The sequence below is a fragment of the Lissotriton vulgaris genome, chromosome 2_1, assembly GCF_964263255.1.
Source record: "Lissotriton vulgaris chromosome 2_1, aLisVul1.2, whole genome shotgun sequence".
NCBI classification, from domain to species: Eukaryota; Metazoa; Chordata; class Amphibia; order Caudata; family Salamandridae; genus Lissotriton; species Lissotriton vulgaris.
The window spans coordinates 2,010,037,055-2,010,051,287 of NC_141687.1; the positions used below are offsets into that span (position 1 = coordinate 2,010,037,055).

The following is a 14,233-nucleotide window of genomic DNA, read 5'->3' on the forward strand; positions in this document are numbered from 1 at the left end:
CTGGAATTGTGTCGGTCGTTTGCTTTTTCCTCTCCCTCGGTTCCAAGACTGTGTTCGTGACCCCCTGGGTCTCCCCCAGGGGCGCCTCGTGGTTCCCACCATTGATCCTGTTCTAAAAAATCAGTTTGATCTGAAAAGTTGTTAGAATTGGCAGTGTTACTGCTGGTGCCTGGTTGTTCTGAGTCACTGTCTGTGTTACTGCCAAACGATGATCCGGAGAAAGTAGTATATTTCCTATACCCTCGTCTTCCTCTGCTCGAATATGTACCTGACTGTTCCTTTGTGTAATACCCTTCCTGTAGGTATGGGTATGTTAGTTTCTTATCATAGAATTTAATGTCTTTTGCCACTTTGTCCAATTTCGTGGCTTGGGTATATAACTCAAACTCACGTATAGTCTTCTCTACTCTCTGTAGAGCCTCTTTAGCATTAGTTAGAGCTTTGTCTTCAATAATTTCCTTTTTCAGCTCTGCGATCTCTTTTATTAGTTTCTCAGCCTCTACCACAGCGGTCTCTACCCCTAACACCATCCAGTGGCGTGAGCATGTATTGGAGACAAAGCTGAAACTCTCCTTAAACTTGGGGTTGTCGATAAAGATTGCTGGCTCGTTTCTGACTCTAAGTCCCACCGGGATCACATTGGATTTAAGATATTTTGCTAGGGTGTGCCCGTGGAGTCTAGTTCTTATTAGTTTCTTTTCCAAGTATCCTAGAAAAGGTGTCTCCGAACCCTAGGGGGGCAGATTTTAGCCAAATTCTAAGTATTCGGGAGTGTCGTTTTATACATTTCTTCGACACAATCAAGCGGGGACTCAATGAATATGAAGAAATCAACAAACAAGTGTCCATCCTGAATAATGGCTGATTGTTTATTCCACATGAATCTGTTAAATTTAATTAATTCAATCATCCATGTAGGACTGAATATCACCTTCGGGCAGTCTTTTGTCCCTTTCCATTGAAAGGCTTCAAAACAACACGTGTGTGTGACGCCATCACGTCGCGCCTGAACTTGACACGGCAGTTCGGCAATTTCTGCGGCAACAGACGCGAGTCAGACAGGTAGGCTTACTTTACGACTCGCTATCCCTTACAGCACACGATTTAAACGTCCCTTTCACTATACTGAACTACTGCGTATGATCTTTTTCAGCGCCTGGTAATTTATTCAATCGGGAACTGTTTCGGAACAATTGCAAAATTCCAACTGGCTGACACTTGATATGCACAACGCCTGACACGGAAGGTATGCACTATTTCACTAACGTATAGTGTCTACACGTTTGTTGCAGTGGGGAATTTAGAAATTCAATACACCCCTTATTTTGCTGTCTCCTATGCAGTGTCCATGGACGTTCTGCTTGAATTTTAACTATCAAGGTCTGGACAACCAACATAGACGCCGTACCACCCAGTTCAGGGTAAGCACTCCCAGTTTCACGTTAGGCAGCATTAGGTAAACTAGGTAAATATGTTACCATAAGTTGATTCACATGCAAATTTAGTAATAGACCCCCCATGCCTTATTAATTACAGGTGGGTTTCTACGATCGATTTACATCTTTCGTCCATATCCGGAATAGGATGATGGAGGCAGCCCATAAATAATCATTGGGTAAGAAACATATCCGTTATGGAAAGTTCAAATCCATATACACTACCAAAAATCCTGACCACCAATCTTTTTATGAATTTTAACTTAGGATACTGTTGTGTGAAGTCTACGGTAAAAACGCATGTGCAACATCCGTCCTGAGGAAGACCCGCAGGTCGAGGCTCCAACTTGCCCACGCACCAAAAGACGGGTCGAAACGTCGACGCCTTTCTTTAAGCTATACAAATAGGACCACGCTGGAAACCATTATACATGTCACTTGTGACTGTATAAATGAGTGGAGATAATAACAACTATCTGTGGCCTATTCAGAAAATAACTAGCTGGATTCTGAGTACAGCATAAATCAAATTCGAATTTCTATTTCACTTGTCACTAATTTTCTTTTGAGGCTTGCACCCTTCTTGACACAATCACTATTTCTTTCCCTTTTTTTCTGCACTTCTTTTAGAAGCTGACCGCTCTTCTTTTTACCGTTAGTCCGAATTGTATATAAATGTAAAAAATGTGTATATATTCAATTATTGAGTTTTAATGGAGTGAAACATTAAACTCCGAACTGTTTCGAATAATACTTTGGTTTGTGTCAGGTTTTTCGACAAAAATTATTGCGTTGAAAATTGTTCTTTTGCTAAAATTGATTGATTCAATAGAGCGTTATTGATTGAAGAAGCTCATTTAAACCATTTACTTAGTACAGATTTTGTTCTTTGAAAGAAATTATTTGGTTGGGACCATTGTTTTTCTATATAACTTCGCGCTACAACAGCGACCATCAACAACACCAGACCTTGTACTTGCGCCGAAAACTGCTCCTCGCAGCCACCACCAAGGCAAACTTCCACCTGCAGCTTTTCAAATGGACTCAAGAAAGTAGACTCTAGTGGGACAAATGTACCCTTGTATCTGACACAACTTCCATCGCGACTTGTGACTTTATCCGGTGCAGCACGACCAGATAACCACAAGTGCACTTTGTGCTTTTTTGGCACACTTTTCATCTGAACCTTTAAACATTCAGAGCTCTGGTTCTACTGATTAGATTGTTATTTTGGTGTAATTTTACTGATTAAACTTCTAGTAATTCTTTTAATTGGTTTGTGATTTTTCTTGTGTTGTGTTTTTAAGTTAGGCCTGACTGCATTCGTGCCAACCTGCCTGACGGTTAAGCACATAATTATTTAGTGACTTTTGTGATTCACGCTGATGAGGATTTTGTTTATTATTCGAGTGAGTCTTCCACCCTCCCACCCATCAATTAATAATTGAATTTCCTACTACTGGAAAATCGAGGGCTTGAACTTGAACATCAACTATGTGGGTTTGAACACTTTGAAGAGCCAGGGGGAAGGACCGTTACCTGAAACCCACAGGTTGTTTCCTCACCACCATCAAATTCGAACTCGTTGGCACACTTTCATTAGACTTGCGCTCCAAACGGAATTTTCAAATCTAGAGGACCGACCTGAAAACTGAGGACTTCACAAGGGCATTTAGCAAATCTTGAAGACCTTGACCACTTTCGAATTGTGCAATCTGATGAGGCTAGGACCATGTCATTGGAGAATGACTTGTTTGAGTGTAGGGTATGAAAAATACTGTCAGTGCGGCCCTTTAGCAATACCAAGTTGTTATGATCACACACTCTTCACAGTTGTCCTAACTATCCCAATTGATTTGCCATCTCCCATAGGCAACAGTGACTTTGCTGATCATCTGAGCAGAACACATCAGGAATGGTATAGAAAATCCCAGGTTGTGAACTACTACTTTGACTGTTTGGGTACCCCAGGGGTGGACTGGTTTGCCTTCTACCATTTCGCAAACTGGCAAAACTTTATCTGCAGGTACCAATACCATGATCCTTGAGCAATGCTCATTGAATCCACTGGTCGGGATAATTATTGACATTTCCCCCCCCTCTGCCACTGATTCCCTATTTAGTTCGAAAGATGCTTGCAATGTCAATGACATTAATCCTAGTTGCACCAATATAGGTCCATCAACCATGGTACTCTCTACTGTTAGAGCTCCCCCTTCATTCACATGGAAGACCAGCTGTGTTCAGGATATGGGCTTTAAGCGCCGCCTATTGCCCGCCCATGTTTTTAGTTTGCTCTTGTGACGGTCATTTGTAAATTCTTTTTTTTCATTGGTTAGTTTGCTTAGTAGTCCCTCCTTTGTCCCTCCTTTTCTACTCTTGTAACCTCCCATAAAAACTGGCCCTTTTACATGTGCTCCTACTCTGTGTGTCATTTACAATGGCAGAGCACTGGTTTCTTATAAGTTTTTGTTTGCAGACATGAAGCAACCACTTCCCAACTGCACTTCCCAGCCCTAATGGTATTTTTTTTTGTGTTGGTGCAGTGCGGCAATGAGCGCTTTGCCAGCTGCACCTATCTTTTGTTCTGCATGGCGTGGCTTGCCCTAATCCTTTTTTCAATTACAGAACTGAAAACATACTTTTACTGTCGAAGCAGTGCCATTTTACAAGAGCCATGCTTTCTTGTTTAGTTGCAGCTTGGGCTCGCTCGCCAACCTCCATTTTTAAATTAAAGAACTTAAACTTTGAGTCTGGCGCTGCATCTCTTTAACTTTGCCCAGCTGCTCAGTTTGTTTCTTTTGTATTAGCGCTGCATGTTTTCAGAAACATATCTAATGGTATTTTTTATTTATTTACTTTCTTTTGTCTCTAAGCATGATCTCTCACAAGGTGCAGTGCCTTATGTGGCAAAAAGGTGTTCCAATGGACACCTGGTGATAACCTGTGGTACTGCACCCTTTCACTGCTTCGTGCACAGTAAATAAATGATGCTGTATCCCAAATAATGTGCTGCATAGCTAAATACTTATAAGATCCCAAAGGCGAGACCTAATGCATTGCAAATGCTTGTTTAGACTCCGTTCATTATGCTACAGGACCCCTGTCATCTGTAACGTGTGATGGAGTAGAAGAAACCCACACCCTTATAATTAAAATTGAATAAAGCCATGCTGTGTATTGTGATGTGTTGAAATACATACCATCTACAGGGTTTAGACATGAACTCCTTCTATTGAAAGAATGTAACATTTGTGACTAAATTCACTTTATTTTATCTTACTGTTCAATGCGCTTTCTAATGTATTTTTTAATGTATCCTTTATTTTAGGCACAGCTTGAACCTGAACCTTCATCATAAACTCCTGGCCAAAGACACTCTTGAAGTAAGGGACAGCAACTTCAGTGCAACACATCTTCTAAAGGACATGACCAAGGAGCCTTATCAAGATGGTGCCCCCAGGCAGCCTGCTGGCCAGACCTCTGTTATCTTCAAGGGAATGAACCGGACAGGCAGCCTAGTTTATCCCATGAGTAAGCCCAGAGAGCCATGCTCTGATAATTATGGGTGTGAGGTGGATGATAATGCCGTCCTGGACCTCAGCACCACTCCTAGCATTCGGTCTGGGAGCAGCGCTCACTCGTCCTGGGACTCCGATGGAGCGAGCGAGGATGGCAACATGCCGCTCGATGACAGTGAGGAAAGCTGTGAAGGAACCAGTTTGATGAGCAGGGAAGAGATGTACCAGAACTTCAACATGATGGACAGAATTAACTCGAGTTTTTCAAACTTGCCTTCCAGCTCCCCAATAACTTGTCATATATGCCAAAAGAACTATAGCAACAAGGGCACCTTCAGGGCCCACTACAAGACCGTGCACCTCCGCGAGCTGCACAAATGTAAAGTTTTTGGTTGCAATACTATGTTTTCATCTGTTCGCAGTCGAAACAGACATAGCCAAAATCCAAACTTGCACAAAAGTCTGGGCAGGTCACCTGAGAGCATGCAGTGAAATGCAGGTGTGCTCCTTGCGCTTAAAACATTTCAGATAAGATCATAACATCAGGATACCGCTCTTGTGTCTAAAGGTTCCAGGCACACAGGTTCGTTTGCTGAGAAAAAAAAATACCACAGAAAACGTGAAACTATCAAACTAAGTATTATTTATAAAGTATTACTCGCGTAGCATTATGAAAGCCAAACGCAACCCTTCAAAATCAAAATCGTTTACACTTTAAACTGGAACTAGCACTGGATGACTGGAATCAGGGTGTGTTTTTGAATTTCATCTAAGACTGAAGCGGATGCAGTATTATATACATGGACAGCACCATGCAAAACACAAGAATTCAGGAAGACATTGGAAGACCAATTAAATCCACGCTTGGAAATTGGAAACAAGACTCGGAAGCACTCCTCCTCTTAGAGCCTGGGTACACTGTCACCCACCCCTCCCACCATTACCACAAGCGAGGAAGGGCTGGCAGGGGTGGTAGATGAGAGAATCCTATGCACGAAAAAATATATATATGTTGCCTCAACAGTCAATTAAATGTATGCACTTTCTGCAGCAGATTTTCTATTTCACTTTTGAAAGAGGAACGACGAGTAGACATTCCAAGTGACATATTGGGGCGAATGCAGACACACTTATCTGTAAATAAAGGCACACATAGATTAGTAAAATGCTGTATATTTCCCAAATAGCTGAAACGAGAAAAAAATCGAGATTTTGTTTGAGAAGATGGTCAGCGTGTAGGCATTTTCTGCCCGTTATGTTAATGATAGTCCACGAGAGTGAAGCATATTCGTCTGCTTTCTTATGGGGCAGCGGGTGTCCTGTTGTAGCCAATGTTCAAGTTATGAGCAGGAAAGCGATGCCAGTGGTTTATTTTGTTGTTCCTTTGCACTTCTGGTTTTTGCAAGACTGTTGACGAACTGTGTCTCTTCAAGAGGGTGGAGGCCTCTCAGTTTTTGCTTACGTCGGGTACGTGTGTCCTGGAAATTGGCATTTGTGTTATTCGAATTAATGTTCAGCATCTTAGTTCGAACTCATGATTTGGTGATGTGCCTCAAAAGACCTGCACAGGCCTATTCCCCCGCAAATATAATGTGCTCCTTCTGTCTTTAGTATAAATAAATTAGCGCAAGACACTGTAGTTCACAGTATTCCTATCACGTTCTATGCACTTAACATTTCGTGGTCACATTTCACTGACATTCCTTTTAACTTTTCAAACAAGCTGTGTAAATAGCCGAATGACTTTAAATACTGCATTTCTAAGACCGCTTAAAGTGATCCCAGATCCCAATACTTACTGTTATTGAATATGTTTTGTTTGTTACTAATATGTGAGTTTGATGCTGGAAATCCGCGGGCGTGTAAATACCATGTGGAAAGTTTGGATTTCCGGTCTAACTGGAATTGTCAATACCTGTACACTGTGCAGCACGAGACCAAACCCTCAACGCTTCTATTGCAGAAAGCCTGTAAGATAATGCAAATGATGGTTAAATTATTGGAGGGCACCTTTTCTATTGCTGACCTTAAGCTTAGTAATGATTTGTGTAGTAAACTGGTTTGCCATGACCTTTAGGTTCCGGATGTGCCTACCTAAATTCATCGTTTTGTGCCCTTCACAACCACTACGATTGGCATTCACTTTTAAAAATCTATGTTACAGAACAATGGGTCCACACAGTTGATTTATCATGTATTTTTTGCTAAAGGTTAACTAACGAGTGCTTTAAATGTTATTGAATAGCTATAAACACAGCCTTTGGGTGACTAGTCTTACTACAGTGTTTGCAATATTATTTTTAGAGCTGTTGGAAGCCAAGCTTGTACCTTTCATGCATTCTCATTCCAGATATTTCAATCTCAAGTGTTCAGAGTTGTGGTAACTTTATGCGTGCACCTTTTATGGTTTCTTAATGCATTGAAACGCATGTAAAAGCTACTTTTTATTTGGAATGTGGAGATCTACGAGGAGCGACTCCTCACGTGCTTTATGTGCATATACATCTTTAAAATATATACTGTATTCAGTGAATATGGTCGTGTGACTGCCTCGGAGGGGAGCGTGGAACCAGTTCCATTCATAACATTCACAAATGTAGTTAATGGATTAAATGGTATTAACATGGGGTTGACGTTTCGTCTTTAAATCAGAGAAGAAATGTCATTTTAAATCAGTTCTTGTAATTAAATGATCAACGGTGAATGACTGTTAACTCCATGCCAGCGGTTCATTTGTTCTTCTGCCTTCTAATTGTGTTAACCCACCTTTAAAGATCCATTCATTTGTTGCATTTGTCTTGTTTCTTGCTTCCTTCAAATTGTAAGAACGTTGTTTTCCGACTCATCCAGATCCTGGTGGCCTTGAACGCCTCTTTCCTTACCTTATTTTCTATTTTTGCAACATAAAGCTGCTATAAATGTGCATTCTGTGTACAATCCTGCCACCTACCGGTTCAATTCCGAAAGTTTTTTTTTCTCGAAGTTAAAAATTGTAGGCATCCAGTGTTTATTTTATTTATTTATTTATTTGAAAGTTTTATATAGCGCGAACAAGATCTTTGCAGATATCAGAGCGCTTTACAGTAATAGCATGTAGCATGTAGCAGTTGAGGTAGTTAGGTACAATATGCATAATTACATAGGTAGGTCAAAGAACAACCGGAGGTAGATCATAGGTGAGGTAGTGTCAGTACACGGTACATAGTCAAACCGTTGCGCCAATAATATAAAAGTACAAAAGTATGCATATACTTATTTAAACGTGCTGCAAGTGTTTTTGGAGATAACATAAAGGTGGGCATAGTTGAGGTAGGTGCGTGCAGGATGTAAAGTCACACAGGTGCATCAGTAGTACAAAAGTAGGGATGGTTGAGGTGGTGTAGGTACAGTGTGCAAGTCAGACAGGTGCGTCAATAGTACATCAAAATACAAAGAGGGAACATATGCAATCAAATAAGTCATAATACCAGTGGTACAAGTAGTACAAAGAGGGAACATATACACTCAAGTAAGTCATAATACAAATAGTACTAGTAGACCAAGGGGTCAGGCCGGTATTATGGAGCGGATTCATGAGAGATACAGGTTAATAGATCATGTGTATTTAGCCATGAGGATCGCTTTTACTTCTTTCTTAAACAGTTTGTTGGAGGAGATGAGCCTGGTTTCAGGAGGAAGTGAGTTCCAGATCCTGGGCGCCATACCTGAAAAGGAGCGTTTATAGGTTTTTTCCTTTCTGAATCTTCGAGGTTTCAGCAGAAGATTGTTTGTGCTTCTAGTAGTTCTAGAGCCACCCGAGATTGTCAGCTTTTGAGTGAGGTAGCTGGGCGAGTTATGGTGTACAGCCCTGTGAGTCATGCAGGCGATTTTCAGATGTATTCTGGCTTCAAAAGGCAGCCAGTTCAGGGATTTAAAGTCAGGGGAAATATGCGAGTGTTTTTTTGAGCCAGTGATGAGTCTCGCTGCAGCGTTAAGGGACGCTCTAAGGGGTGCCGTAGTTGTTAGTGAGAGCCCGCAGAGCGCGGTGCTTCCGTATTCTATGTGCGGGATGACTATAGATTGTACTGCAGTTTGGAAGTCTTTGGCTGGAAGGAAGGCTTTAAGTTTCCTCAAGGTATTGATTTGGAAGTTCGCTCCTTTGGTTGCCTTGCTGATGTGCTGCTGCATGTTGAGATTGGCATCAAGTGTTATGCCTAAGGATTTTGCTGAGTCTACGACGGTAGGTTGTACATTTAAGGCTGTTAACTGCTTAAGCCATGATTGAGCCGTGGAGATTTTTGCGGGAGGAGAGATCAGGAGGAATTCAGTCTTCAGGGCATTGAGTTTGAGGTGATTCTCTGCAAGCCAGGACTGGGTGTTTCTGATCGTGGTGTTCAGAAGCATGATGTCCTTGGGGGATTGTATTTTGAGATAGAGTTGGGTGTCATCGGCATACATGTGGAAGTGAACATTGGATGACTGTAGCAAAGTAGTGAGAGGTTCCATAACTAGGTTGAACAGTGTAGGGGAGAGGGAGGATCCTTGTGGGACGCCTAGTGATACAGGTACCGGAGAGGACATCAGGTTGTTGCTTTTGAATCTTTGTGAGCGGTTGTGTAGAAAGGAGGTGAACCACTTGAGAACAGTCCCTGAGATGCCCATTCTTGTGTTTAACAGTTCGAGTAAATTCTCATGTTTAACTGTGTCGAATGCTGAGGAGAGATCCAGAAGGATGAGGAGGCAGGTATCGTTTTGGTCTAGGATTTGGAGGGCGTCGTCCACTATGTGCGTCATGGCTGTTTCGGTACTGTGCCCTGCACGGAAGCCTGATTGATGAGCGTTGAGGAGATCAAACTTGTCTATGTGTTTAGTCAGTTGTAGCTGTACGCATTTTTCCAACAGTTTGGCGAGGGTGGGAATATTTGTAATAGGGCGGTAGTTGTTTAGATCAGTGGGGTCTGCTGTTGGTTTTTTTAATAGAGGTGTGACTTGTCCGACTTTAAGGGCATCAGGGATGGATCCTTGTTGAAGAGAGCTATTGATGATTTTAGTCCAGAGTGGGAGGAGCAAAGGGGTAAAGTCTTTTATAGCGTTGGCAGGAAGAGGGTCAGTGAGGTGATTGGATGGTTTCAGAGTGCTGAGCAGTCCGCCAATTTCTTCTTCGGAGTAGGTGCTAAAGGATGACCATGTAGCGTTGTTCTTTGGTGCAGGCGCTGCTGTGAGTTGGGGGTTGGAGTAAAGGATTACGTCATTGAGGAGATCGCTTCTTATGTTGTCGCTTTTTTGGTTAAAGAAAGCAGAGAATTCTTCGCAGGAAAGTGTAATGCCCATGGTGCTGATTGTCTGGGGTTGTTCTTTGGATTGTGTTCTGATTAACTCAAACAATTTCCTTGGGCGGTTTTTCGCTTGGGCGAGCTGGAGGCTGAAGAAGTCTCTTTTTGAGCGTTTTATTTTCCTGAAGTAGGCATTTCTCTGCTTCTTCAGGCTTTCTAGGTGCAGTGTAGAGGGGTCTGACCTCCAAGTGCGCTCTGCCATTCGCATGGCCCGTTTATCCTCATTGAGGCTCCCGTCATACCAAGGGTTGGAGATCTTGGACGAGACTCTTTTCAGTTGCATGGGTGCAGCATCATTGATTATTGTGGACATAGCATTTAGATAGTGGTCAGTCAGGAGTTGGACGTCCGTAGCGCCAGACGGGGGAAGTAGTAGATTGCAGCTGTTAGGCGGTAATGAGTTTGGGTTGAGTTTTTTCATGTCCCTTTTCCAGACTTTGGGCTTAGAGGGTTGCAGTGGGTTAAATTTAATTTTTTCATTGATAAGGAAGGAGACAATATGATGATCTGACCAGTCACAAGGTTGAATTGACTCCAGTTGAATAGCGTTCTCTTTGGCGATGATAAGGTCGAGGATAGCACCTTTCACATGAGTCGGGCTATTGCATATTTGGGTGAAATCAAGGGCGTTGAGGAATCTTTTGAGGCTATTAACCACTGTGTCACTGCTGTCGTTCCAATGTAGATTGTAGTCGCCAAGGAAAACTTGGGTATTTTGTCGTCCTGAATTGGTTGTTATTGTGTCCATGAGTTGTTGGCAGAAGGAGAGCTTGTCTCCAGGTGGGTGGTATATGATGTGAAGTGAGCAGACCGGTTTGCTTTCGCTTATGACATCAAGGCAGAGGTATTCACAGGAAGTAAGAGAAGGGGCGGACGCTTTAGTAACAGAGAGATTGCTTTTGTATATACAGGCAATTCCACCGCCTGTCTTTATGGGCCTGTCAAGTCTAATTATACAGTAGTTGGGGGGGACTAGTATATCCAAGATAGGTGTAGAGGTATCTGACAACCATCTTTCAGTCAGAATGGCCAGATCTGGTTCCTGAGACATGATGAGCTCGGCGACCCCCGCTGAGTGTTTTTGGGCCGATCTGCAGTTGAGAAGTATGCATTTGAGGCTAGGGGCGCAGAGGGTGGAGGCAGGTTCTGTAGTGATGGGCACATTAGTGAGGTTGTTAGGGACGGCGCCTCTGTTATCCTTTTGGTGCCTGAGGGGGTTAGAGATGATTGTTGGGATGGGCAGGTGGTTGGTGGCTAAGCGAATTTGGGGAGCCGGGACGTAAGATTGGAGAAGGACGTGTGTCTCATGGTCTGTTAACGTATTGGCAGTGCGTCTAGGGCGGTTGGTGGTATTGCGAGAGGGGATAGAGGTCCAGTGTGGGGGGAGTTGTGTGATAGGGCGAGTAGGCGGTGAGGAGGAAGTGTTGTTAGGTGTAAAGGGAGTATTGCGATTGGTGGTAATGCGATTGTGATTGGTATTGTGATTGTTGGAGTTGCGAGAGGGGATAGAAGTCCGGTGTGGGGCGTGTTGTGTGGTAAGGCGTGTAGGAGGCGCGGGGAGAGTGTTATTAGGTGTAAAGGTGGTGGTGGTAGAAGGGTGTCTGGAGTGTGTGATGAGCAACTCTTTGATGGAGTGTAGTTCTTCTTTCAATTGGAGGAGGGAGGACATGATCATGTCGAGCGTGGTGTTTGGCGCGGAGTTGGGGAAGGGTACAGGCGATGAACCGGCGAATAGGTTGTTGGAGACGGGTGAGGATCGGGATGGGGAAGTGGAGCTGGTGAAGAGGTTGGGAGTGTTAGAGAGAGGATAGATGTTAGGGATGGTGTTGGCGTTGTCGGGAGGGGCATCAGTGCTAGGAGGGGAAGGGTGAATGAGGGCGGTGTGGAGGCTGGAAGTAATGGCGGAGGAGGAGGGATAGTGGGGAGTGAGAGTGGGGGGAGAAAGGTTGAAGGAGGGGTGAAGGCTAGGCGGGACGGGAGTGCTAAGAATGTGGGGCGAGATAGGCGGAGAGAGAGCCAAGTTATGTGGGGAACAGTTGGGGGAGGAGGGGTGTTCTGAGAAGATTGGTGTGGAGGACGGGACAGGCGTGCAATGTGTAGGGGGGGGTATGGGAGGATGAGCGGAAGGGTGAGGGTAGGCAGGGGGGATGGTGGACCGGGTGGAGTAAGGAGGAGCGAGGTCTCTGTCTGAGATTGAGGGGTTGTGAGGGTTAGCTGCCGCAGGTAGGTCAGTGACTATGGTGCTGGGTGTGAAGGTGAGAAGAGTGTCGTTCCGGTGCTGAACTTGGTTCGGGGTGTTAAGGGTGGGTGCTGTGTCGTCAGGGGTGGAAGGACAGGAGGTGATATGAGTGAAAGTCCGAGGATTGGATAGGTGCTCTTTGAAAGTGGGAAACAGATTGTCAAGAAGTTCTAGGTTCCTGTCTTTCGCTTAAATTAGGACAATCCCGTTATTGTAAATAGTGATGGTGGTTCTGCCTGGGAAGAGTTGGGATGGTGAGATGGAAAGTGTTAGGCCATGGGTGGATTTCCTGGTGGAGGAGACGTTGAGTAGGGTGAGAAACGCTTTTTTCCACTGAGCTCTGCGTGTAGTGTGGAAGATGATATCGGTGTTCAAGGGTCCATTGACCGACGAGAAGTAGGTGTCGGCAAAGGGGGTTTCTGGGTGGGACTTAAGGAAGCCGTGTTTGAAGCGCTTGGCGGCTTTTTTGGTGAGCACGGGTGGGTAGTTGATTTTATATGTGTGCTTGCCGAATAAATCCATGTTGCAGGTTAGATAAATAAATGTGCTGAATGCACGCTGCAAATGCCTCCCCAGTTTACAAGGCTCCAGAGTGCCCCTAGGGCGCCAACGTGTCACTAGTGCGCCTACGTGACTCTAGTGATTTTAGCGAGCGACCAAAATACTTGAGGTAGCAGTTGGTAAATTACAGGAGAGGAGAGCGAGAAATGGGTGCAGAGATTTACAGAGTAGTGCAGAATACAATTGGAGGAGTAATTCTGAAAGAATAAGAGCAGAATACAGATGCAACGCAATCAGTTACACGTGACAGGTAGGTCCCCTGGGGCGCCAATGTGACACTAGTGCGCCTAGGGCTCCAACGTGACACTAGTGCGCCTACGTGACACTAGTGAGCGACCAGAGTACTTGAGGTAGCAGTCGGTAAATTATAGGAGAGGAAAGCGAGGAAAGCGAGAAATGAGTGGAGCAAGATTGACACTAATGGCCAGCCAAAGTGAATGAGGTAGTAATCAGTGCAAGGTATATGAGGTAGTAATCAGTGCATATAGGAATGAAAAGTGTAATGGGTGCAGGTTACAAAAATGCGACACATCTATATGCAGTTGTGAACGAAGTACAGATGCAATCTGAAAATACATGAATCAAAGGTGACAGTAGTGCGCAACCAAAATACATGAGGTAGCGATCAAAACATACCAAGTGAAAAATAACAATACTAATAATACAAAGTGCAAGATACATGAGTCAACAGTGACAATACACGATATATGAATTAGAAGTGATGATAGTGAGCAGCCAAAATATATGAGGTAGCCATCAAGACATACCAAGTGAAAAATAATAATAATAATAAAGTGCAATAAGAATGTACACTAGAAGTGTAATACAGCAATAGAAGGCAGACACTCTATCACAGGAAAGTGGGTGGATGGTTAGTCCATGATGGCAGCCAGGGAGAGAGAGACCAATCTAAAATGGCCTCCAAGTAAGGGCGATAGAGACAGTAGTCCTCTGTCTGTGTTTGTTCCTTTGAGAGCAGGGCCTGGCAGTTTCAGTTTCTATTTGAACAATCCCTGGGAGTCTTATCTCTATTTTGGGGGTCCTATGCGGAGGAGTTACGAAGAGGAGCCTCGTGGGCATCTGGCTCGAGGTACAGGAGGGGATTTATTGCTTCTGTTAGTGAACTCAGCCATTTTGAACAAAGGAGAATTTAAAAAATGTGAT

The 14,233-nt window shown here is 43.8% G+C and overlaps 1 protein-coding gene across 2 annotated transcripts in view; it reads left to right on the top strand.

Moving 5' to 3' along the window:
* The window catches only part of BNC1 (basonuclin zinc finger protein 1), a 205,251-nt gene extending 197,502 nt beyond the window's left edge, over positions 1-7,749 (top strand). For both annotated transcript variants that reach the window (XM_086958231.1, XM_086958232.1), the window contains exon 6: positions 4,768-7,749. In XM_086958231.1, coding sequence (XP_086814357.1) covers positions 4,768-5,449 — 682 coding nt within the window. In that variant the 3' untranslated portion in view covers positions 5,450-7,749. The remainder of the gene's footprint in view (positions 1-4,767) is intronic.
* Positions 7,750-14,233: the final 6,484 nt, after the last annotated feature.